Source organism: Pagrus pagrus, assembly GCF_965226575.1.
Source record: "Pagrus pagrus genome assembly, chromosome: 15".
NCBI classification, from domain to species: domain Eukaryota; kingdom Metazoa; phylum Chordata; class Actinopteri; order Spariformes; family Sparidae; genus Pagrus; species Pagrus pagrus.
The window spans coordinates 10,761,305-10,786,960 of NC_140199.1; the positions used below are offsets into that span (position 1 = coordinate 10,761,305).

General features: G+C 40.9%; 4 protein-coding genes across 14 annotated transcripts in view; 3 read left to right on the forward strand and 1 right to left on the reverse strand.

Annotated features, from left to right (window-relative positions):
- cep170aa (centrosomal protein 170Aa) overlaps positions 1–14,768 on the forward strand; it is a 41,794-nt gene extending 27,026 nt beyond the window's left edge. For 2 of the 9 annotated variants that reach the window (XM_084375315.1, XM_084375314.1), the window contains 13 exons: positions 2,773–3,126; positions 3,331–3,620; positions 5,539–5,628; positions 6,477–6,594; positions 6,767–8,296; positions 8,541–8,591; positions 9,712–9,985; positions 10,228–10,459; positions 10,864–11,031; positions 11,123–11,211; positions 11,304–11,397; positions 11,502–11,553; positions 11,967–14,768. In XM_084375315.1, coding sequence (XP_084231441.1) covers positions 2,773–3,126; positions 3,331–3,620; positions 5,539–5,628; positions 6,477–6,594; positions 6,767–8,296; positions 8,541–8,591; positions 9,712–9,985; positions 10,228–10,459; positions 10,864–11,031; positions 11,123–11,211; positions 11,304–11,397; positions 11,502–11,553; positions 11,967–12,292 — 3,668 coding nt within the window. In that variant the 3' untranslated portion in view covers positions 12,293–14,768. The remainder of the gene's footprint in view (positions 1–2,772; positions 3,127–3,330; positions 3,621–5,538; positions 5,629–6,476; positions 6,595–6,766; positions 8,297–8,540; positions 8,592–9,711; positions 9,986–10,227; positions 10,460–10,863; positions 11,032–11,122; positions 11,212–11,303; positions 11,398–11,501; positions 11,554–11,966) is intronic. The other 7 variants (XM_084375318.1, XM_084375316.1, XM_084375320.1 and 4 more) reach the window with 7 other exon arrangements.
- Positions 14,769–15,350: 582 nt separating this feature from the next.
- On the reverse strand, positions 15,351–17,179 carry hint1 (histidine triad nucleotide binding protein 1). Its single transcript, XM_084375170.1, has 3 exons — positions 17,021–17,179; positions 15,889–15,993; positions 15,351–15,684 (listed from the first exon to the last, which is right to left on the reverse strand). Exons 1-3 carry the CDS (start codon positions 17,129–17,131, stop codon positions 15,520–15,522), a joined length of 381 nt encoding a protein of 126 aa, XP_084231296.1. The 5' UTR covers positions 17,132–17,179; the 3' UTR covers positions 15,351–15,519.
- A 31-nt stretch (positions 17,180–17,210) lies between these two features.
- Positions 17,211–19,003, forward strand: lyrm7 (LYR motif containing 7). The gene is made up of 5 exons (XM_084375171.1): positions 17,211–17,311; positions 17,523–17,595; positions 17,731–17,801; positions 18,346–18,427; positions 18,575–19,003. The coding sequence occupies exons 1-5, from the start codon at positions 17,294–17,296 to the stop codon at positions 18,643–18,645; spliced, it is 315 nt and encodes a 104-aa protein (XP_084231297.1). The 5' UTR covers positions 17,211–17,293; the 3' UTR covers positions 18,646–19,003.
- Positions 19,004–19,533: 530 nt separating this feature from the next.
- Positions 19,534–25,616, forward strand: dync2li1 (dynein, cytoplasmic 2, light intermediate chain 1). Of its 3 annotated transcripts, none has more exons than XM_084375127.1 (13): positions 19,534–19,635; positions 19,742–19,865; positions 19,985–20,019; positions 20,333–20,402; positions 20,763–20,851; positions 21,036–21,234; positions 21,589–21,657; positions 21,878–21,955; positions 22,064–22,143; positions 22,506–22,576; positions 22,750–22,871; positions 22,950–23,042; positions 25,252–25,616. In XM_084375127.1, the coding sequence occupies exons 1-13, from the start codon at positions 19,622–19,624 to the stop codon at positions 25,312–25,314; spliced, it is 1,107 nt and encodes a 368-aa protein (XP_084231253.1). In that variant the 5' UTR covers positions 19,534–19,621; the 3' UTR covers positions 25,315–25,616. The 3 variants fall into 3 exon arrangements, with proteins under 3 accessions (XP_084231253.1, XP_084231254.1, XP_084231255.1); XM_084375128.1 differs by having other exon boundaries at positions 22,750–22,847; XM_084375129.1 differs by having other exon boundaries at positions 19,539–19,635; positions 19,747–19,865.
- The last annotated feature ends 40 nt before the right edge of the window (positions 25,617–25,656 follow it).

The following is a 25,656-nucleotide window of genomic DNA, read 5'->3' on the forward strand; positions in this document are numbered from 1 at the left end:
CGATTGGGGCAGAGCGCTGGACTCTCACAGATAGCTCTGTTCTCCTCTGGCCCTGCCAACGGCTTCTTTGTCTGGGACACGTAGCATGAAAGACCTGCCTCTCTCAGTCTGCTTATCTGCTGATCTGCTCAATCTACTGTAACGCTCAGCTGCTTTCCTCCCTTATTCCATTAATGCTATTTTTTTATTTTTATTTTATGCCATGCGTTATTAAATTTCCTAAAGTGATAAAAGACAGGACAGACTTTGGAATGTGACAAATTAGCTGCAGACTCAGAAATATGCCCAAGGCTGCAGAGCCATTGTGATACCCCAATATGGAAACAGTACTAGATCAAATTAATTTTCAGTAAAGTTTCTTGGGTTGTGAGAGATAGATTAAAACAAAGAAAGCAGCAGAGCCTGAGGAATCTTGGCATTTAGTTCCTAGTAATGGTCAAGCTCTAAAAGTATTGGCTCCTACAATTCCGATAATGCAACTCCACCCCCCAAATTTGTAGCATAGGCCTTCTGTTATAAATGTGAAGATTCAAAAGTTGAAGCGAGATGATGACATCACTGCAACATCACCAGGGTTATTATCTCAGATATGAAGAGCGTCTTAAGAGCTACAGAAGACATTAAACAACTGCAGTCACAAGCTGAGTAGTTCTAACCTTGATGAGTTAAGGATCCTCATGAACAAAATGACTGGAGTGCCCCCTTTAAGTGCACAAATAGAATACCTCTATTGATATTGATAAATTGCCTTTATTTGGACAAATGTCACATTTTCCTGACAAAATTTTCTTAAATCAGAAAAAATATATACGGTAGTGAATGATGAGAGATAATCTAAAAAAACAATTTGAATTGTGCTATGAATAACACACGATGTTTGTCAATTTAAAAGATTTTTTTGTCCATCTTTTCCAACTGTAAATTTGTCTTAAAACTAATCAAGTATAAGACTGAAAGTACTAATTACAGATACTACACACCCAACAGTAAACCAAGACCTTGTAGAGTTGTCCTGTATTTGGTAGCTCACAATACTGGCTAACTCTCCTATCGTATAACAGCAGCGCCGTTTTATATACTTTTTCTGTGCCAAGGTGAAGGCCATGTTGGTTGATGTATATTGTGTGTATCACTGAGTGGTTTCACACAAAAATGTAATGATATTTTAATATATATACAACAAAGTGTGACTTTCTTGATCCTGGTTGTCTTTTAAATCGACAAACATCATATGAGTAATTTATGGCACAATTCAAATTGGATCAAAAATGTATTTGTCTCTTTCCATTGAATATTGTACAATTTTTTTCCAAAAATAAGGTCCGATTGGAAGGGGCGGGACTTCACCTCTCTATTGTTTTCATTCTTCAAAATGTGCAAAATCATTATCCACATCAATTTTCATACAGCACTGTTCTAATTGGACTTTCAGTGGAGATAACAGTAAAGATAAATCTGGAAAAAAAGAAAAAGTGAAGTGACATCATAGGATCAGACTAATTCAAAGTCCCAGTGTCTGGACAGTTCTCCCGACAAACCACTGTAGTCCACTCAGCCATACAACCAGCATTTTGTCCTCTTTTCTCTTGGAGGGCAGTCCACTTCTAGTACTTGATTCAGCTTTTGCACACTGTGGCTATTGTAAAAACAGCTTTGAACATCACAACGTGGTTTTAAACTAAAGTCATTTTAAATATCTGAAGTTACACTGTATGGGATGGGAAGAGATTAATCCATTTAACTAATCAGCTCAGGAACAGACGTAGACTTTAGATTATGAAGTGATGCTATTGTATGATTTATTAGTTAAGAGAAAGCATGAGATCCAAACCTGTGCCATGATTTATGAAAGCGTATGAAGTAGCGTTCTCATCCGGTCATCCATAAAAACAGCCACATGGTGCTTCCTCCCCTCCTCTCTCTGACACCCTGACTGTCAGCTCGTTAACTGACAGGCTGATTGTGTGAGTGGCTGTCAACTCTAGTGACGATATACTACATCCTGAGCCTCTTTCAGTCAAGAATTCCCACTCTCTCTCTGTTGGAGTTTTCTTTTCTACCACTTAATCCACTTTCTCTCCTTTCCCATCCACCCTCCTCTTTTCCTTCTTCCCAGCTTCCTTTCACCTCCCCTCCTCCTCCTCCTCCTCCTCCATCCCTGAAGCCCTATCTGTCTCCACCACACTCTTATCCAGACTCATACTCCGCTTTCCCCTCCATATTCTCCTCCTCCCCTCCCCCTCGCCACTCTCTCTCACTGCCAGTAGGCAGGGCCAGTAACCGTGTGGGTGGCATGTCTGGATTAGTGTGGCACACTGTCTGCCTTCGTACACTGAGAGGACATGCTGATTTGCCCCAGACTGATCAAAATGTAGAAATAGCAGTAATGTGGTAGGTAAACCAGGCATTGTGATAGTTGATTGTTGTACTCAGGCCACAGGCGAAGGTTTCTGGTTCTTTTAGGCTGTAAAGGTTAGCAAACATTTGTTTCTTGTTGTGGTGTCCACAATGGATGTGCTTTCAGGAAGATGTGGTTATGTGCTGTGGTCTATATGGGAACTTTTTTCATCTTCTTCTTCTCTGAACAACCACATACATTGTTTTGCTGCACAATACTGCTGTTTTGTTAGTTTATGGATGCACAATGGCAACAAACAGCTGCAAACTGATATATTTGACTGTGAATTGGACATATTTGACATATTTGTACATTGCAATGTGGAATATTGTTCATATTTTTCATTTTGTTCTCTATTTCTTGTGTCGTGACAGGCAGCAAACATGAGGATGGCACCCAGAGTGACTCAGAGAATGGACTGGGCCTGCGTTTCGCGAACCGCCGCCATGCCCTCGAGGAGCGCCTAAAAGCAGCACACGGCCACTTGGGAGGAGCGGGAGGGACAGGAGGAGGCAACGTAACAGTGAGCGGGAATAGAGCAACCACCTCCCGCACGGCCTTTATGATCGAGTTCTACGACGAGGAAAACCCTCGCAAGCGCCGGTCTTATTCTTTTTCCCAGACTGCACCCCTATTGGGAACAGGAGCTGGCGGGGAGGGACTGTGTCCGCAGCCTCCCTCTCACCCCAAGGTGTTTAGCATTTCCACCTCTGCTGCCTCAGATTCAGGTAATAAAACTTATACATTAATTTGCAGAAGTTGCAGTAAATCTGTTAACTAAGGGCTGTTGTCATTCATTCATTAAAATCATTCACTACAGCGACTTGTCTCTGTAACATGATCCTTTGTGAAAGCATGTTACATGTGTTTGTGCATTTGTATATATTTTTTTGTAATAGATGTATTTCTGCTCTATACTTTGTTACCTCTAGGTAAGGTCCAAGCTCCAATACCAGCTACAGTGACTGCAGGTGCCCCTACCGCTGCCCGCGTCCTTCTCAAGCAGAGATCAGAGGACCCGAGTATCGGTCGCAGCTCAGCCAGTACCGGGCTGGCGACAGGTAGTCCCACCACCCCTAGCGAGGACGCCTCGGTCGTGGGGAGAGGAGCGGGAAATGCTGGAGGAGATGCAGAGGATGACCACAGCGATAAAGGGACCTACACTATTGAACTGGAGAACAGGAACCCAGAGGAAGAGGAGGCCCGGCGTATGATAGACAAGGTAGGAATGTGAACCTCAGCCATCACAATAATTTGTCTTGACTGCATTATCTTAATCCTGGCTTGAGGAGATGCAATAGGAATCGCATCAAAATTATTGGAAGATTTAATATTTTACTTTTACTTTGAGGCTCATTCCCAGACAGCCAGACACACTCTGTTTTCTGTTGCTATGTTACTGTTGTACTTGTCATGATATGAACATAAGACTATTTACCAATGCAACATGAATATAATTGCATGTTGCGATTATTAATTTGTATTGCTGTATGTAGTTTAGATAATTGACTGCAGTCGAATAAACTTAAGTAGACTGTAAACTGTTAACTGGAGCTGAGTAATGTTTGTCTAATTTGTGTGTTTATTCATGAATTCATGTCATTAGCAAAAATATAGCAAAATAATGCAAGTTCCTTTAAATCTCATGTCCAGACAAGCACTTTGGAGATTAAGAAAAAAACATTGGTTCTCTGACGATAGTTTAAATAAGTTCAAATAGAGGTTATTTGGAGAATCATTGCTTTTTCTGCTGATAGGTCCTAAAGTTCATATTACAAGAATCACCCCAGAAAATGTATGAAAACCTCTTCCTTGGTGCCCTCTTTCCTTATTTGTGACTGTAAAAGTAGCAAGTGGAAAGACAAGAGCATCATTCGAACTTACTCTGCAGTAATTCTAAAGAGAAACAAAAGGTCCAGAGCAAGGTTAATTGTCTCTTTATTACCTGCTTCGTTAGCACTTTTAGAGTTGGCATGTCCTTTGAGACAGATTTGTGCTGTTGCCACTGAAACAAAGCTATCGACTCTCAGTTGCCTCGCCTGACCACCACTCCATCCTGTCAGTCCCATTGGTAAACCTAATGCTTCTGTAATAGCCTGAGGAGACCTGCTCCATCAAGCGCTGCCCTGTTTTATGAAACGCTGCTCCAGGGAGGTTAAAAAAACACCATCAGTTTCTTACTGCCGCCCCTGTCCTTTGGCTCAGCACTCTTTCATTGTTGACTGAAAGGGGCAAAGCAATACACTTACAGAGAGATGGCTTAATGTTAGTTTCAGGGTGAGATTTGGCTGACTCGGGCTGAAAATAAGGGAATTGCTAGGATTTCTTTTGACCTTCATTATAGATAAAGTCAGGCTAAGAAGAAATACTTCCTTTAAATATGTACAAATAGCAGAACATTTACTAGAGTTTTTAATTGCTACCTTCAAGATTCAGAAGTTGTGATTGAAGGCATATCTACTCATTTTTAGGAAGCTAAGTTGTCAATTAAGGTTGTTACATACTGTAGACATAATTTAAACTTTACTAAATTACATCTTAAAGAGCCACATTTCCCTTCAAGTGTTGTATACAGGTGTTAGGAGGAGCAGTGATATAATTAGTTGGGTGTATTTCTAGGCAGTGTTAGTCTGCATTACATTCAAAACTGGAAGTGTTGTTATGCTAATTCCTGTAATTAGCTGACACACTAATTGGCACACTGCTCACAGTCTGTCCGCTCTCGCTCTCTCTCCCTCTCCCTCTCCCTCTCCCTCTCCTTCTCCCTTTTGTAAATAGTGTGTATGTGTGTATGTATGTGTGTATATCTGTGTGTGTGATTTCTGTTCGTTGCCATGGTACTCATCTATCAAGTACAGATCGTTGCTTTAATTCAGCAGCATCTACTTCTGTCGGTTCAGTTCACCTTTATTCATCAAGAGAACTGTAGAATAATATTATTATTGTTATACTTTCATTAAAAAGTGTGCTGCAGCACTTACGTCTTTAGGATGCATACAGTTAAAGACTAATTAGAAAGTATGACAATAATACATACAATACATACATAATGCCATACGATTTGCATGTATTAAACTTTAGCAATATGTCAATTTTTGCCATATTTTCAGCTTTTGTCCTAATTTTTTAAACATTGGTAGGTGTTTGGTGTGCAGCAGAGCCAGAACTCCTCTATTCTATCAGACCTGAAAGAAGGAACAGGAAAGGAGACTGGAGAGTCAGAGAAAGAGGTAGAAAACGATACTTTAACAGCTTTTTTGTCTTTCTTTTGTTTTGTTTTTGCAGTTCACAATTCTACTTTTTATTCTCAGAGTTTACTTTTGGTTCTCTCTTGTTGTCTCTCTCTTTATCTGTCTTTCTTTCTAAATCTCTCCTCATATGTTCACCACTACACAAGTTTACATTACACCCATATTGATGTGATTAATTCTTTGTTGATAAGGTAAATTCCAATGTTAAAAATGACCTCTGACTCACAGTTACTTATGTGCTCTCAGTCTAGTTTAGTGTAACAGAATCTATAAGCAGTAGACGAAGAATCATGGCTGAGTTTCATGATGTGAGTCACAGTCACTCCCATGGCTTGACTGCTCTACTCCCCTAGTCTGCTCATGGGAGGAGGCTAGTCCTCCCTGACCTAGATCATGCCAAGATGAGGAGAGACACGTTCAGCCCTCCAGGCCATTTCATCAGAGGGAGGGGAAAGTGTGTATGAGCATTGACAGCCTTTGTATCATGTCTTTTATGTCGTTTAGATACAGATAGATATCTTTATCTCAGTAAAATGAGGAGCTGCTGTTCAGCTTTTCTTAAAACTTTCTTGAAAGGTGACACTGGTGGGTGCATCAGATATAGGCTGCATCAAATAATTTTGCAAGAAAAACACAAGTTATACCCTTCATTGCCACAAACTAAATACTTTCCATCATATTTTCAATTTCAGATGAACACATGAATGCTAATCTCACTGATGATCTGCTCTGTATATTTTGTGCCACTTTGAGCCACCACCAATTGACTTAACTGCTCTTTTTTCCCTTCTCTTTTGTCAACCCATCCCCCTCTCGTGTCCCCTCAGGCTCTTCCTGGTGACTCGAGCTGGGTCTCTCAGTGGGCCAGTCTAGCTGCCAACCACACCAGGACAGACCCAGAGGGCTCAGGAGCAGAAACAACCACCTTCCTGCACAAAGAGAGAGGTACATATTTACTTGATCGCAGAGAATGGATATGCCTGAATTCAATGTTGAGCTGGAGGAATTGCCAAAACTTAGAAGCATGTACAGTATAAAGTAGCACTCGAATGTACTTTAAATTAATGTTAAAATTGTCTTGAATCTCAGTTAAGTGAGTTTATTCTTTCTCTTGAAGCTGATGCCTTTGAGTCCAGTGCATCCCTCAGCAGAGGAGAATCCTCCTCCAGTCTGACAGACCGCAAACGCAGGACGCTCCCCCAGCTCCCAGTAGATGACCCCCGGGCAAAATCCAGCACCAAAGCTCTGGGACTGAGGTCCGAGATTGGGGAGAAACAGGACACCGAACCTCCAGAAAAAGAGAACAAGGGAGACGGGGAGTCCCCAACTCCCAAGGGAGACGTGGAGATGACCAGTAAACGGAAACAAAGCTCCACATCTTCTCCGTCCAAGGCTCCTGTTCGGACATCCGGCAGCACTGAGCGGAGGAAGAGGTCAGAGGAGAGGAAAGGAGGAGGAGGAGGAGGAGGAGCAGGAGCTGGAGAAGGAGAGAAGTCTGGGAAGCCTCTGGTGCGCCAGGGAAGCTTCACAATTGAGAAGCCTAGCGCTAATGTCCCTACAGAGCTCATCCCACGCATTAACAGAGGCAGCAATGGGCGCGAACGCAGTGACTCCGTGGGCAGCATGGACACTGCTACGCTCCTGAAGGACACTGAAGCTGTCATGGCGTTCCTGGAGGCCAAACTAAGAGATGAAAACAAACTAGACCAGAAAAGCAGTAAAGCTGGAGTCACCACTCATGGTTCAGGTTCTGGCTTCCCCGCTCGGACCGGCTCCATCTCTCCTGAGTCGGATGTGGACACGGCCAGCACAGCCAGTCATGTGACTGGAGAGAGGAAAGCTGGTGGCGAACAAAAACGACGTTCCTTCAGCAGTATGCACCGAGAGAAGAGCAACATGAGCACAGCCTCCAAGACCAGCGTTACCAATGCAAGTGCACGTGAACGCTTGGAGAGGAAGTCTAAAACAAGAACTGTGGAGTCTTCAAGCCGGACTGACACACGCCGCTCTGTTCAGCAGTCTGCCTCCTCCAGAGCACGCCAGCCTTCTCTGGATCTCACTGATGATGACCAGACTTCTTCCTTCCCCATCTCTGACATCCTGTCCTCAGACCAAGAGACGTACTCTGGACCTTTGGGGCACTCCAAACTTAAATCATCCACCGGTGGATCCTCCAAAACCAGCAGGACTCTACAGGCAGCCACGACCTCCTCCCTGAACAAGCAGGCCGGGCTGCCTCAGCCACGACCCACGAGAGCCTCCCTTCTGCGCCGCGCCCGTCTGGGGGATACATCTGACACGGATCTAGCTGATGCAGACAGGGTGTCTGTCGCTTCTGAGGTGTCCACCACCAGCTCCACCTCTAAGCCGCCATCTGGTCGGAAGGGACTGTCACGACTGGACATGCTGGCTCAGCCACGTAGGACCCGCCTGGGCTCCATCTCGGCCCGCAGTGACTCAGAGTGTACAGTGACACGGAGCTCCACCTCTTCACCCCGCCTGTCAGCTGAGACTGCTCTGCGTCTAGGCTTGAGAGCATCAACACCAACCGAGAACAGGCTGACACCCAGGATGAGGGCCAACAGCGTGTCCAAACTGAACGAGGCCAAGACTAAGACCACTACAGCTGGATACTGCTCGCCCACAGGTGAAACTAATTTCTGGTTTTCTCACATATTGAAGGAACAGTCAGAAGAGGGAAAATTAAAGTTGTCCATCAAGGTTTCTAATTGTATTATATCCGTTCTTATTTCTGATAGCATGTGGTATCAGGATCAAGTCTATAAAATCTGCACAATTTTACACCTCATCATGTGTCGGTGTCTAAACATTTGTCTGTAAACATTTCCACTGTGTTGTGACAAACTTGTGCGTTGGTTGTCATCGTCCAGAGAGCTCTCAGCCCGAACCTGAGGGCGGTGATCCAGAGGAAGAGCTGATGGGTACTGTACCAGAACTGTAGAGCCTTGATTAGACAGAGTGTGTGTGTTGGTGTGTTTTGTGTGTCAGACCTGGGTCACAGCAAAAGAAGCTGCTACCAAGCTCAAGATTTCTACGAATTAATTTTAAGTCATTTGTAAAAGAAAATACAAATTTTGCACTGAAATCATAAATTTGTTTTGAATACTTTGCCAGATGTGAATCTTAATGTGTAGTACTAGTACATGTATTAGTACATGTTGAAGTACGATGACCCAGTTCTTGCATATCTTGCCGTGTTAACTCTGTGTCTCCTCCCTGACATCAAATGACGTAATGCTGTGATGAAGACCCAAATGCTCTATTCACACTCTTACTTCCTCCAAAACATTTTACAACACTGGATCTCAAACTTCAAAATCCAAGAGCAAGTGGTTTTGCAACAGTGCTCCACCTAGTGGAGAATTTTATCCATGACACTTCGACTTTGTCCCAACTTACCCTTGAGAGACTGATAGAGCATGGCGTTGTCTCATCATGGTGCAGCTACATTAGTGCAGCTGTTGTGTGACCATTTTGAAACAGCTTAACACATCCCTGGCTCTGTCGAGGTTTATGTACCTTGTTGGATGCTTTTGTTGGCTGCCTCAAGTAGAGTTTCTTTGGTACTGCCGTGTCTGTTGTTTTCACTTCGGTTTTATTGTTGCCAAAACATTCCTGTCGTTGTCCAATAATAATAACTGAACTAAGATACAAAAAATCGAATGCTTTGCTTCAACAGTCTTTCTAATTCACAGCAAACCCATTTTTTATTTTAGTTAAAGGATAGTACATTTCAGAGAATAACTTTCTATTTGAATCTGAAGTTCATCTTTATTAAATTATGTATATCTACATTTGTTTAGGTCCATAATCATAACATCTACTTCAAACCTACTGCCTAAGAATACAGATTTACTACCTCTACTTGCACAATTAGATTTTCCTTGATTTCCGATAAAACCAGGATTGGCTGGGGGCTGCCTCATTAACAAAGCTTCTCATGTCCACAAGCTCATTTATTAACTTCATGAATAACATGTGTTGTAATTGAATAAAGCACTGTAATATTGACTAAATATTGCTTTTCCATTACTTTCACAGTGTCCAGTAGCAGCAGGTGGAGGCGTCTGCCACCAGAGTACGGCTCAACCTCAGAGGAAGAGTTTGGCTCCAACCGGAATTCTCCAAAGCACGGAGGACGCTCCCACATGCGGCCTCATCACCTCGTCCCACACCGCAGCTCAAGACTCAGCACCACCGCGAGCCCAGGCTCCAGCGTGGTGACGGGTCCAGGCGGAGTGGGAGTCAAACACCGCATGAAAGAGCAAGAGGAGTACATCAGGGACTGGACGGCACACAGTGAGGAGATAGCCAGGTATTGATCAGTATAAGATTTACCTATTAAGAAGCTATTAAGTTAGTATAAGAATGAAATCTTTCACAAATCTATGTAATGTTTTAATATGATATTAAAATGCAGTGTTAAATAAGAGCTGTCCTTTATTGCTTGACTTTTATCGTGATGTGTATGTGATCACAGGTTGTTTGTTGTGTATGCACGTTGCATGTTTTCATGTCTATCCTAAAGAACTCCTCCATCTGTCTGATGGTTAACAGGTTATTCCCATGTGTGCGTAGGATCAGCCAGGACCTGGCTAAGGACTTGGCCATCTTGGCCCGTGAGATCCACGATGTGGCCGGTGAGATCGACTCAGTCAGTTCATCTGGCACTGCACCCAGCACCACCGTCAGCACCGCCGCCACCACCCCAGGATCAGCCATCGACACCCGGGAAGAGGTAGGCCCTGCACGTCCCACCCAGCCGGATATACAGGAGAGCATGAGAAAGGTGCCCGTTTTTCTTCTTCTATCACTGACTTACTGCGTGTGCTTCCATTGCGCCTTCGCCATCCCTCCTGTGTTGCTTTATTAAAAATTGCAACCTCTCTGTTGCCTTATAGCATTCATCTGCTGTGAGAAGTATTCAATAATACACGCCCATCTGCTGTTCTTTAACTCCTCCTTTTTTATTCTTCTATTTTTTACCATGAGAGGATTTACTTATTTTAACAGCATAGCATTAAAATGTAACTTTCATTGGCTGGACAATTAAAGCTTTAGAGCCTGCTTAGCTCACTAATTCCTTCATTTCTCACAAATCTTTTAAAGCTGCAATATCACTAGACAGAAATTTATTCAAGTTTTTGAGTTTTATTTCCCTCTTCTCTGCCTTCTACATCACTCCTTCTCCAGTTGGTGGATCGGGTGTTTGATGAGAGCCTCAACTTTAGGAAAATCCCTCCAGTGATTTCAACCACTAAGGCACCAGAGATCAACGGTAAGCCGGTTGAGCTCCGCCCCCGAGCTCCTGACACCCTGGAACCCCGAGCCCTGAGGAGACGCACCTGGAACCGAGAGGATGTGAGAACACAGAGCACATGACAACAAAATATACCAATCATTCACCTTCAGGTTGTCAGTTCAAACTTATTTTCTTTTCCTCTGTGTTCAGGCGGTGTTGGACAGCCTGCTGCTCAATTCAGTTTCTCAGCTATCAACCAAGATCAGAAATTCTGTCGACAGAACAGCAGGAAAAATCAGGTACTCATACTTGTCTTTGTACTCATACTAATCTTTCTATTGGCAAATCCACTGTGAATGAACATGCACCCTGTTCTATGTTCTTTTTCTAGGATATTGTTTAAGGATAAGGACAGGAACTGGGATGAAATTGAGAATAAACTGCGATCTGAGAGTGACGTACCTCTTCTGAAAACTTCCAACAAGGTACAGAAACCTCTCTGTCTATAAAAACAATATTGAATGACAAGGAAAGTGAAGAATTATTGGGGAGCTAATAGTTCTGTTGTATTTTCTCCTCCTCTCTTCAGGAGATCTCCTCAATTCTGCTCGAACTGAAGAGAGTTGAGAAGCAGCTTCAAGGTAAACATTATATGGACATGAGCCCTTAATCTGGTTCATCTGCACTGTGTGGATCTGGTTTGATAAGATTTGAGTGACAGTAACAAAACGACCCACCAACTGTCATCAGATTCTGATTCAAATGCTAAGTCTTGACTGGTGCAGAGAAGTACCTGACATTACCTTTTCCTCAACTGAGCCCCACCCACGTCAAACCAGTAAGAAGAGCACAACGAAAACAAGAAATATAGAAATCGGTTATGTGAAACAACCAACTCTGTCCTAACTTTGGTAGAAGAAAGTGTCTTCATGTAGGATGCTATCACTCATGCCATAATAATGTTTTCAGGGCCTTTAATACAAATTTAACTTTATTTTAGCTGTAAATATAAACTGACTTCTACACATTGATTCTCTCCTTGTTTCTGTCCCAGTGATCAATGTGATGGTAGACCCAGATGGGACTCTGGACGCCCTGGCCAGCCTCGGCCTGGCCAGCCCCACCACCCCTACCAAGCCCCAAACCGCCAAAACAACTTCCCCCTCAGCCACCAGCCCTGGGTCTGCGCCCCAAGCCAAAGAATCACTGCCGGAGATCCTCCCTGGGCCTGGAGGATCAACCGCCAGGGTTCAGGCTTCCTCTGCCAGCACAGAGGAGCCAGCACGAGAGCCCAGCAAGGGTCTGGGGTTAACGGGGGTCGGAGGACTGCCCTTCAATCGCATACGGCCGAGCGGAGAGGAGGCCATTGCACAGAAGTGAACAGAAAGTTCCCTGAAATCAGTGTTATGTGAAATAAATGAGTCCGGAAGCAGGTGTAGAAACATTTAACCAGTTTTTCTCACAGGACAATCCTGCTGATTATACCAGTGGAGGATTTTGGGTATAATATAAACATTTAGCTAAAGTGTTACCAGACCCGGCCGGAAATGAAGTGCTTCAACTGAACTTTAGACTCCCAACTGATGCATCATGGATATACCTTCAGAACGGACATTCACCCATGATTGATTTGGACAGTCATATTATCAACTTTTCAACTTTAAACTGGCCGACCAGACTTCCCGATGGACTGAAGGCTACCTGGCTGCTCTCTCAGTGGTTGTACAGTCTCCACTCTCCTCCAGTCTCCTCTTGCCTTTCTCCATGTGTGTGGACCCTTCCTACACTAAGGACATGCCTTAAAACACATCCTCGATAGTAGCAGCCCCTGTCCCCTCTAATAATATACAACTTTTGAGACTTTAATAAAGTACTTTCAGACCAACAGAATGCATTGTAAAATAACACTTGCAAAATATGTTCTATTTACACTATGATGAAATGCAGCACATTGCAATGATTTATTAGCTCTTATTCAGTGTAAAAAAGATTTCAGCAGCCTTAAGTAACCACCCTGACGAACCACTCAGTCATGCAAACATGCTTTATGCCTGAAACTGTTCACAAACCAAGCAGAATTGCAGATGTTTTAGATATTTCATAACCGTCCATTGATGCATCTCTCAAACTGTTGGAAGGATTTGTAGTGCCTCCCCATCTCTGTGTCTCTCCTTCACCCATTATGTTTTCCTCTTCCCTTCCCTTCTCTCCGAGTAGTTGGAAAAAGTGTTTGTCCCTTCAGTAGCATGTACAGGACAGAGCAGAGAGCTTTCTTCCTGCTAGTCGGTGTCTGTGTTGATCTTACTAATACTGAATGGTAGTTTTACACAACAGTAACAGCCTTTGGGAAACCAATGATCATTTTCACTCAAAATTCTCACTTACCAAAGTTAATAAGTTCATTGATCGCTTCATTTTCAAGCAGTTGAGCCATCTTGAAATTCATCTGTCGTGCAAAAGCCTGAGAATCTATATTTCAAAAATGGCAGTTCATCTCATCATATTTCTCACCTTCTCTGAATGTCAAATCATTTTCTGTCAACAAATAAAAGATCGCAAAAGCTTATTTATTATAATGAAACACTAGTTTAATCATTGCTGCCATATGCTTTTGGTCTCTGTGACAGTGCCCTTAGCTTTTTGCAATACATCCACTCAAGTGTCCTATGATTTCCAATTGGCTTTTTTCTACTTTTTCCAGTCACGAGTGATGTGACTTTTTTTAAACATAGCAATGATGAGCGAAGAAAATATCTGTTTAAACTAAATATTTTATAATATTTAGATACTGGCATTGTAGATATTGTACACCTTTACTTTTTAATGCTTGAGTCACCTCACAATAAATTTCATTTTCTTTGTCTGTCATACGAAGTACACAGAAAACCCGAACATGGAAAACTGCTGGAATTGGGTTTTAATTTCAGGCAACTTACAAAGAGGCCTTTTATGGTTCATAATTTTTCTTTGGGAACACATTCCTTGAAAATAAGCTCCCCATCTATTTTTGGATTTTTATGTGTAATACAGCTTCAAATCGGTGTGTATACAGATAGCTGCATTGTTCTATTTCCACCAGCGGGGGAAGTTCCAGCATACTGATGCTGTAACATTGCAGAGACAGTATAGGTTAACCTCTTTCTCATTGACTTTGCTGCTTTTCTACTTACTTTATGGGGACGAACCATTTTCTGAATCTCTCTTCAGCTTATAGTCTGTGTTCTAGAGTAAGTAAGGCAGTATATTAGTACTTAGATACTCTTGCAATAGTGAATTTAGGTACCAGAATACGTGTTCATTTCCTTCTCTCTATACTGTACTGTACAATGTTTTTCAATGCCTTGAAGTGCCCATTTTGACTCTAGAAGGGCATTGATTAAAACAAAAGAAAAAGATGTAGTTGTCTAAAAAGAATTCTCTTATTTTGCACATCAGATTGTGGTGTTTTTTTCATACAGAAGTAGTGAAGAAGCAGTGAAAGGCTGCATCAGATGTCAAAGGGTTTGACAAAAGAATGATATCACTTTGGATGATATCAGAAGTGACTGCCTTGCCTCTCTGGAACTATTCTGTCTGTACAAACAAAGCCTCTAATCATGTTTTTTTTTTTTTTCTCTTTTCTCCCGTTTTATCAAAAAAAAGAAAAAAAAAGAAATTAGGGGACTGTGAATGCTAGGTACATGTTTATTTTTGAAATTCTACATGTGTCATCTGATCAGTGTTCTTTGTCATTTTTGTAAAGAAAAAACACCATTTTATTTATTTTTTTGTTTAATATTTTGTGGATGTTTCATGCATTTTATATTTGTTCGACTACCTGCATTGTTTCTTACTGTTAATAAAAGAGAGCCATTCACTTGTTTCTCTGTTTTGATTCGACTGGGAAATACTGACTTCTGGTTACAATATTTATTGTTCCTGTTCACAACCAGGTGATGTCACCGATACTGACCGACAAAGAATCTCTATTACAAACTGGATTTTGTAACAACCATTAGCAGGCATTTTTTTTATCAAAAAAAAGGAAAGGTTTCATTTTATATTCAGACAGAATTTCTATCATTCTTATTAAATAAAAGTAGACCCGTCTTCTTTTTAGATGACAAATCATGTCTCAACTGAAAATGCAAATGACTCAGCTACCCCTTTGTTTTGAATGAACTATGAAACATTTGCATGATTAAGTGTTTGAATCTATTTACACAAAGATATGCTAAAAATGATCAAAATAAAAAAAACACATTTAAAAAGGTGCAGTGAGTAAGATTTAGTATATAGAGTTGAGGATCTTGGTTTACACTAATAAAAACATAAAAATAGTTTTGAATATTATATACAATTTCTTCCAATGGATCCCCCCTAAATCCTACATACTGCACCTTTAAAGTTGTCTTTATATTTTTTAAATAAAGGCCGTCTGATTTGAGGAATTTTAGATAAAGACAAACAAGAAGTTTTATTCATATAATTTTATTGTCATTGATGAATTTCCAGGTTGTGTTTGATTCTTATTTCCAATGACAAACTGTTACAGACTTAACGATACTGTTTGTCAGACAACAGATGTGACTAATGATGACTGGATGGTCTGTGCTGAGAGATGGCGGTTAGCCGGGAGGCCACCCCATCTGGCGTCCACCCAGGACGTGGATGTGGATGTGGTAGACCGACTGGCCTCCGTGCTTTCCGTCATTGACGACAATCCTGTAGCCTTCAGACAGACCCGCGTCTTTGGCACACTTCTTTGCAACCAACATTAAGTGGCCCAACAACTATGAAACAGAGAGAGAGAATGAATGAATGAATGACTGACGTGAAAATACACAGATGTATGTATAAGCAGACAACCACTGGATTACAACAGTGTTCAGAGACAACATGGCTGTGAAGGGTTCCATCTAGTGGTCAGTGACAAAAAGTAGGACAAATCACTGAAAGGAATTTTACAAACCATTATAAAAGCTGGCAATACTTACTGCAGCGTCACTCTCCTCCGCTAGAGACAGCTGAGCAATCGGCTTTTTTGGGACAACGAGGATATGAATGGGAGCTTGAGGAGAAACATCATTGAAGGCCACACACTGAAATACAAAAGAACACATTAGAAGAAAAGTTCAGCCTGTACAGACAGGTGTGGAGTTGGTTTAGATAATTAGAAACATCTATATGATATAATGCAATAAAAACTACCTCGATTTACTAACTGGAACCAATGCGCATCATGACTGGACAATAAACACAGCAAGCATTTCCTTTTTCTCTCTTGCACTTTAAGTGTAGTGTGATATAATTTGCAGCTGTTCTAATAATAAAAATCTCCTTCTGTTTGTCAGTATGTTTTGTTATGTCTGCAGTGAAGCCTGTCAAACACCTGTCAAACAGGCTTCAGTGCATTGATGATAAGATGATAGATGGCAATTACATGATGGTGTTTGTCTCTGTAAATCACAAGGGTGTTGCCTTCTGTCTGAATATGACACAGCGTCAACATATTAAGGGTTTTCTACGTCTATATAGTGCTATATTTCAATATCAAATATCACAGAAACAATAATACAGATGAACACACAGTCTGTATTTTCAGTGGCTACATATTGAAAAGTATTGCAACAGTAGGAGGCAGATTGGGCCAAGTGGACCTTGACAGACTTTGGTGGAAAGCCAAGAGGCTGCAGATGCCAAGTGACAGCAGAAGATGAGCGATGACTTATAACATGCAGAACTAAAACAAAACCATGCATAGAAGCCTATCAAACTGTTAAAAGCCTCATTCAGTTTTAAAAGCACAATTTATGTAGTCTGAGAGCAAACTGTGCTGCATCTTTGCAGGAAGCACGATATTAGTATTTTTTGGTCAGTGATAAACGACCTACACGTATAAATACTCACAAAATTACAGTAAAGTAATTCTTAGTGCTGTACCGTAGGCAACTGGACTTTCTTGAAGACGTTTCACCTCTCATCCTACAGTAAAAGTAGCATTTCCTGCGCAGCTAGCGCGGAGCTAACATTAGCTAAACGCCGCCTGCAGGAAGCCGTTACACGTTACGAAGCAGTGCGACTTAATGTATCCAAATGCGTTTATGAGTGTAAATATTAAATGCATACCAGGTCATCATCGTGGATTAGTGTGGCAGGTATCTCTTTGCGGATGATTTTTCCAAATATCGTGTCTCCGCCCGCCTGGGCAGTCTGCGCTTTCTGCGTTTCATCAGCCATGTTGGCGCAGGACGACCCTCCTGTCAGCGCCGCTTTTGGTTCTGTGTAACCTCAGCGGGCGCTCATTGGCTGCCAAAACGCGTCATTCTTAAAGTCTGCACTGATTGGTCAACAGCGTGACACTTCTTCCTCCAAAGCCGGAAGTGAGCTGAAGAAGTCAACATGGGCACCCGTTTGAAGGTGAGGATGGAATATTTTCATATTTATGATAATAACAATGTTTAGGGTTATGTTATGTTTGGCTCTTTAGCTGTCCCAATTCTACAATATATGTTAGCATGTTCTTAGAGCTAAAACGGAAGGAAAGTGTTAGTACTCATAGTTGTTTCAGTTGAAGTAACAGCTATATGGTGCTGAAGTGGCTAAAAGCTGAATGTGTGTATCAATACAGGTCCTACGTGCGTTTAAAACGCTGCACAGAACAAGGATGGCTGTATTCAAAGATGATGACGCAGCACTGACAGGTGAGTTATGTACTTGACTGGTTTGATTCCTAGAAGAAGAATGTCTGTGGCTTTATCTCTGTTGGTTGTGATGTCTATTAACCAGCTCTTACCAAAGAAGATAACTGAAGCGCCTACTCTTTTCCCCTCACAAAGCTGCAAGGTTAAAGATCAACGAGGAGTTCCAGAAAAACAAAGCTGAAACATCAGAAGAAAACATTCAGAAGGTACGGTGAAAGTGCAACAGAAATTAACATGATTTGTTCGGATATGAATGTGTGGATGTGCCACTGTATATTATCATTACTGCTCTGGATAGTGGTTTGATTGCTGTATAGGTTTCCCGTGCACAGGCACGAGGGCCCAGTGAGTCAGAAGGAACCTATACCTACAGATTGAAATTGATAAAAACTTAATGATTGATATTTTAATGAATTAAACATTTTTTTATGGATTCACTTCTTTATTCCTGATCAATTTTCTGTTTGGGGGGAAAAAAAGTAGGCCTCCATAATTTTTCAGTGTGGATTCAACTATTTATTTCTGAGTTATGTCACTCAGGTGTGATGAAGCTCCACTTGATGAAATGAAAACACGCTTTGGACAGTCTCTTACTCTCAGCCATGAGTCCTTCTTGACCACAACTTTCCAGCAGCGTAGACGCATGAGTTAAATGTCATTGCTTCACAATTCCCAAGCGTCAGAAAAACATACCAACATACCAAGGGGCCCATTGTCTCATAATCTGTCTACACCCTTCTGCTTTTACAGATGATCAAAATGGGCACAGATGTGGAAATTATTCTTCGACAGTCCGTGTTACAAATGGAACATGTAGGAGAAAAAACGCTAAGTATGTAATTCTTTAATTCTTCTCCAAATACCAAGTAACATGTGTTCGCAAAGAATATAAACCAGGAATCTTGACTTATCTTTGTTTTCTCACAAATGAATGATACTTCCTCATGATATGTACTTTTTCTCTCTCACACACACACAGTGCTTCGACCCAGAGAGAGCCTTCTTCTTGAAAATGTACCCTATTGTGACCAGCCCAGGAAGAAGTCATGACAGACCACCTGATCAATCTTTTTCATGGAAAAAAAAACAGACTTACCATTCATTACGATCCGTATGCATTTTAAAGTAATCAACCAAAACACAATTTCAAGTATTTTTGCTTACTTTAAAGATCATCGCTACATAGAGATATGTTTTTGTTTCTGTGAAGACCTCAGCTGTTCTGCTTTAAGAAATCTGTGCTGTAAACTGAATGCCATAATTTAATGTACAGTATTTTCTCAAATGTTTGTGAAATGTGTAAACATTTCATTTGGAGGTTTTCCACATGCTTCTCAGTAGCTTGTGATTCAGCTGAAATGTTACTTTGCTGCTACTGAATAAAAATGTTTCCTTGTGTGTTCCCAAACTGTCTCAGTTATAATTTATTGTTCAGACCACTCTAAGTGATAGATGGCTCTTACATAATGGTGTCTAAACTCAGGGCAAAGACTACACCAACTCAAAGTTGCAATAGCATGCAGGGTCTCCCAGAATCAATGATCACATTTTATTGGATTGGTTCATTATATGATAAATAAATGTGTTGTGTCACCTGAATTTGCGCATAGATATCAGTGTAGTCTGTACTGAAATGACTAAGATGGAGCATAGAATTGGTATTTAAAGTGACTAAACTGCTTTATACCAGACACCCGATTTGTGAACATGTCAGACAAATGAAGATATAACAAATTCAATGCACCCATTAAGTATTTTAAATGTTGCTTATACAACTGAATTATTATAGTTTAACTTCCTATGGATCTATAAAAGTCCATGCAGCAAAAAAAGTATTTTGTTCTGATGTAGGCGGTACAAAGCTCGTTTTAACGAAGGCACTACATTACCCACAATGCCTTTAGATGTAAATTTGATTACATCATCGACACGCGCTGTTACTCTGGCAACGTTTGTAATGGTATCCTCGGTCTTAGCCATTTAGCTAAGCTAGCTTGTTAACTTTGGTTGTAAAACAGCAAATGTAATGCCAAAAATAAGGTGAGGACCAGTTTCTATGCCCGTTTTCGCACATTTTAACACTATCACAGATATATTAAGATGTTTTTTGTCTAATAATGTGTCGCTTTTGTCTCGTATTTGTCAGCTCAGACACGCTATGGGAACTGGCTGCGGCGGAGGTCCACAGTCGGGAGACTAAAGGTGGGGAGGAGGACGGAGAGGACACGGTCAGTGAGAGGAGCGTGTTTCTGATGGGGAGCAAGGCAGGGGTATGTTTGCCACCGTGACCACAGACAGCACATGTATTGCTTTCTATTGGCAGCAGTATTACCAAGTATCAGCTACATAAGTTATAGCTAGTAAACTTACCTTTTGCCCTTTTTTTCAGGGTAAAACGTCCATTCTCCTCAGATGCCTCGACAGGTGAGCATAATCTCAAAATTGACAAATAAAGCCTCATGATAAAACCAAACATGATCTTAACCCATACCATATGCTGCATGCAGACCAATGTTTAAGAGACACTTCACCCAAAACAGAATTAAACAGTTAGCAAGTTCAACCTTGGCATCTAGGAAAATGCAATGTAATTCATAACCAAAATGTAAAGGTTAATTCTCTCAAAGCTTTCAGCTGCATCTCACAATCTTCTTCTCAGATTAAAGCTGACACAAAATGACACCTAGGCTAGCTCAATTTACAATAACAACAATAATACTGTTTCTTAATCCACCAGGGATGAACCATCCAAGCCAACTCTGGCAATGGAGTACACTTTCGGTAGACGGGCCAGAGGACACAACACAGTAAGGAAGCCCTGGACTCTTGGACATGTCTCTAACAACACTGAGATAAAGACACACAACTGATAATCTTGCTAAATTGTGACTGTGTCTGAAAACTTCACCCTTGTAAAGAGCTACAAAGACTGAAAAATAATTCCCCATGACTTCCAGTACTCGAGCACAATGCACCAGGCTCACTTTGAGAGATGGTGACTTTATGTGACATGATTTGCTATTTACTCAGACCTACTGGTTCTTCAGTAAATACCGTTCTTCTTGGCAGTAAATGCTGCAGAAGTATAGAATGTGTGAACAGCTGCACATAATGTGTGACTTGTAAATAGATGGTGCACTAAAACTGATTGTTGTTTCCTCTCTTAGCCCAAAGACATAGCCCACCTATGGGAGCTGGGTGGCGGGACCTCTTTGTCAGACTTGGTCCAGATCCCCATCTCTCCTGCCAGCATCAAGTAGGTCACTTTCACACATTCCTGACGTCTTATTGTCTTATCGCAGCTCACTATTTTCTCACTATTAGAGTGAGGGGGGGTATGTGACATGTTCTGATTTATGTTTTCTTTAAAATCAGTCTGGTTTGAACAGCAGTGTAATTCCAGTAAAGGAAGGGTTTTCTTGGTTCCTGTCTTTTCCCAGGTCTCTCTCGGTCATCCTCATTCTGGACCTGTCTAAACCCAACGCCCTGTGGGAAACCATGGAGAAGCTGCTGCAGGCAGCACAAGCTCAGTTGGAGAAAATATTTACCAAGGCACAACAAGCACAGAGGACCAAACCTGGAGCTAAACATCTGACGGCTATCCAGTCAACAGCACGAGTCTTACCTAAAGACTACCCTGTGAGTCCTCTGCTCATTACCCTCACCATTTAACATAATGTTTGGTTCAGTCAAGGACAACGTATAGTAGTAGCATATTTAAAGAAGTACTGAAATACACAAACTACTCAAGGACTGCTCATGTATCAGGCTCCCAGAACATGCTCAAAGTATGCCACAAATTAAAGCCAAAATACAAATGCTAACAAACTTAACCAACATGGAGAAAATCAGCTGTTTTATCTTCTTATTGTAGAAAAGGTAGAAATAAGATGATGTAAGACTTTTTTGTGAATGAAAGGTGAATTGTTTTTTTATTTAGTGCAGATGTAAGAAGGTACATGTTTCCTGAGTTAACTGTGACTTTTTGGACAGGACAGAGAGCTGATCAGTCCCTTTCCTGTTCCTCTCCTCATCATTGGCAGCAAATATGACATCTTTCAGGTAACATAAATGCTTATGGAGTTGTCTCATGGTGGCTAAATGACCTATGTTTTATGACCTGTCAAATACTTGCTATCTGTACAACTTAATTCTTTTACAACAAAAGTTATGTGTGTTAATGTCATGCATTGGTGTAACTTTGCAATTTTCTTACTTAATTTTCTTCCCGGTGTGATATGTGAAAGACATAGTGAAGGAGTTTTTTCCATCTGTGTTGCAGGAATTTGACTCAGACAAAAAGAAAGTTGTCAGTAAAACACTGCGTTTTGTTGCCCACTACTACGCAGCCTCTCTTATTGTAAGTGTTTTTACTACACAGGAAAAATATTCACGTTTGCACTTTTTAATCTTTTTTGCTGTCTTTGAATCCATCCATTCTATCAACTATTTTTAATCTTTTCATCAGTTCACAAGCATCAAGTCGGAGAGCCTCATGTCAAAAACCAAGAGCTTCTTTTCCCACCTGGCTTTTGGTCTGGACAGAGGGTGAGCAGGATTACACAGCATTATACACCACATAGTAATGGACTGGGACTGTCCTTCTTTAGTGGTATCACTAATACTTGGTAATACTTTTCTAATTGCATTTCACATATATACTTAACTAGGACTATAAGAATTTATACTAAAATGTTTTGCCCTTGAGATGTACTGTATTTACAAGAGGTTCAAGAGACAGCTCAAAATGGATCATATACTATAGAGATGAAGAGAAAATGAACAGTATTTCACACCTTTTAAGTGTTTCAAACAAAAATAAATTGTTGTATATATTACTGCACTATTGTACTTTTAAGTTTCCTGGTCGGTTGTGTTTTCATCTTGTTTATTTTTTATCTTCGGATCAGGAAAACTATGTCCTGTGACTCCACCAAGCCTCTCATCATTCCAGCAGGCTCTGACTCCTTCAGCCAAATAGGTGAGCACAGCGCTACTGTGTGGCCAAAAGCGGTAAAATGCATTTAAATAGAATATTCAATTGCTGTGTTGTAAGACATTTAACTGATTTAGAGCCGTCGTCTGCCTTGACATTTGTTGACATGGACAGGATTGTGTGTTATTGTGTTTTGAATAATGCTCCTTTTACTTTAGGTTCCCCTCCCACTACTGATGTGGACATTACTTCTCTGCATGCCAAAAACCCAAAGGACCTCTGGAAGAAAGTTTATGACCGCATCTTCCCCCAAGAGGTAGTTCAGTCACCGGCCTCTGATGTTAGTATGCATGAACGAGGATCTCTGTAAATCCATTTTAACGTATTTCTGTCCATCTGACTGACTTTGTCTCTGCAGAATACCAGCGAGCAGAGGGAACTAAAGGATCCAGCTAAGGATCCACAGTACAGTGAGCCTCAGATTGATGCCATGAGAGCCCAGAAGGACCAGGTGATCAATCAGTCAATCAGATGCGCATTGAGGAAGATAACAGATTTTTTAAACATCAGGAGGTTAGATTTCAAATAAACCCAGGCAGCGTGAGATTTCAGTCATGAACCCTGGAGTAAGAAGTAGTTTTTCCTCTTTGTTTCTGTTCTTTCTGTATAACATGTTTTATATTCTGTCATTGCGGCTCTCTCTTGGTCTTAAAGTTGAGGCATAGTGACGTAACAGCCCTCCTATCCAAAGCTATATTGTATATACACTGTGAGTACCTGAATTTGAGCATATCTGCTGTTGAAGACTTAAGTCTTTTGCATTCTGCTCCTCACGTGTCTTAAACAAGGCTAATGTTCCATAGTAACCCTCTGTCCTCTAGTAACCTATATGTATATAGCGGCGCTTCTCTCACAGGCTTATTAACAGGCTGTAATGTATCCTGCAGTTATAACCTCAGAGATAGTAGTCTTTACATCGACCTGCCGTGGTGCCACTCTGGCATTTGAACTGTGGTAACCCCGTGGGAGTCGCAATTCTATTATCGCATTATCTCACCTGATGCTTGTCATCTGTCATCTTGTTCTGCAATTGGATGGAACATGATGTAACTGGTCGGGTAACCAATAAGAAAAACAGGGTAAAGGTTTATTCCAGTAGTCCATGGAGAAAAACTCTGTGGGCCTATTTGCATGTCAGGGTGGATTGTAAACTGATATCCTTCATGCAAACCGTATGCCTGTCTTGTATGTATTGCTGAGAGTTGATATTAGACTAATCCACACATCTGAGCTTGTGAAGCCTTAGCCCCGGTTTATGTGTCTTATGTATTTGTGTCACAGAGCTAAGCATCTGTTTTCCTGGGAGATAAATCCATGCCATCTTTCAAAAATCCAGAAGGTCATTTAACAGAAACAGCAGTTTTGAAAGCATTTTTATAATCGTTAAAGACTCTTCTGCCCACTAGTTAATCGGATTAAAAATGTTCTGCTGTGCTGTATGACATAAAACATTTTTAACCTGCTTCCCAAGTTGCAACCATATTCCTAAATACAAAAGAGCATGGTAGCCAGAGGTGACATATCTTTTCACTTGAGATGCACAAACTGAGACTAGTGTACATCAAGAGTACACTACAACCTTGCAGAGCTTAAAGGTGCCCTGTCGAGTTTATATTCATTGTTGCTCACAAAAACATATTGTAAATAAAATACTGCAAATGTAAGTTTTCTTAACACTTTTAATCCTACATTGCATCACTGCATTGGCAAATTACTGCGACCTGTAGATTGTTGTAATAGTGTCAATTAGCAGAATTGTGTATTTTGTCACCAGTGTACACCTGTACATTCTCCACTCTTTGCATTGCATCAAGCTTTCGTCAGGGAGTCCAAGGCTTGATGCCGAAACGCATTGGAGTTTGTTTTTAAGGTCTAACATGACCATGGTGTGACAACAAAGGCAATTTAGTAGTCGAAAGCGATTGCCCTGGAGTTTTTCTTGAGAATTTTTATTGTGCTATTAGTACAAAACTCCACAGGTTACCTTGAAGTTACTTTTTTTCACCCTTAAAATATTTTAACCATAAGGTCACAGCACTTTGCCTTACATGACATTATTAAACCAAGTATTACTATAATAAAAAATAACTCAGAAGAGTAAAGAAAACGGCTGATTCCTGGGTTACTCTCCGAAGTATAAAAGGTTTTGAACATTTCTGTAGAATCAGAGTTCTAGTCAGCAAACCTACTTTCCCAAATTTTAGACCGACTGGAGGAAATAACAAAGCAGCTCAGGCAAGGTGCAAAATTAATTTCTTTGTCCACTGGCCACATGGCGAGTCAGGCAAATTTGACCAGCATTAGCATTGATTTTGTTTTTTTGGTGGTGACTGAAGCAACTCTACCAGCCAGCTACAGGTTAAGGTTTGCACTGTCCCCAGGTGACCTGCCTGAATTAATGTTTAATGTTTTGAGTCCTTGAACTTTTCGGCTGTACTGCAGTGTTGATTTAAATGTATCAGATGTTATTGGTGTTATAAACATAATGATATCTGTGCTCTATATTTAGATTTATTGTCTCAGGAAGAGAACACAACCTTGTTTGCCATTTTGGGATTGTATTATGTCTGTTCAATAACCTGTACTTACTCACTGTACTTTATTAACATTAATACAGAAAAGATGTCATGTTTTTCTTCTCTCTTTCTGTCTGTTTTCAGGAGTTGGATCAGTATAAGAGGAATGCAGCTAAGTCGTGGAAGGGACTGGAGCTGGAGACATGACAGATTAGATAGATAGATGATCAATCAGCTTTATTATCACACACGGATACATCATATATGTCTGTAAATACAGTATGCATTTTGCATTATTTATTTCTTGGTAATTCATACAACTTGTATAACTAGATATTTTTTCTGAAACTATTTTAAACGTATCAAAACTATTTGTACACTGATGATAAAATGTGTTCTAAAAATTAAACAATTTTACATTATTTCAATAAACATCCCTTCCTATTCATGACACGGTACATGACAATATTTATACAAAAAGTAATAAATTCAATACAACTGTGGCATTATAGCAGTTTGAACGTGTATATTCTTCAATGACTACATGGT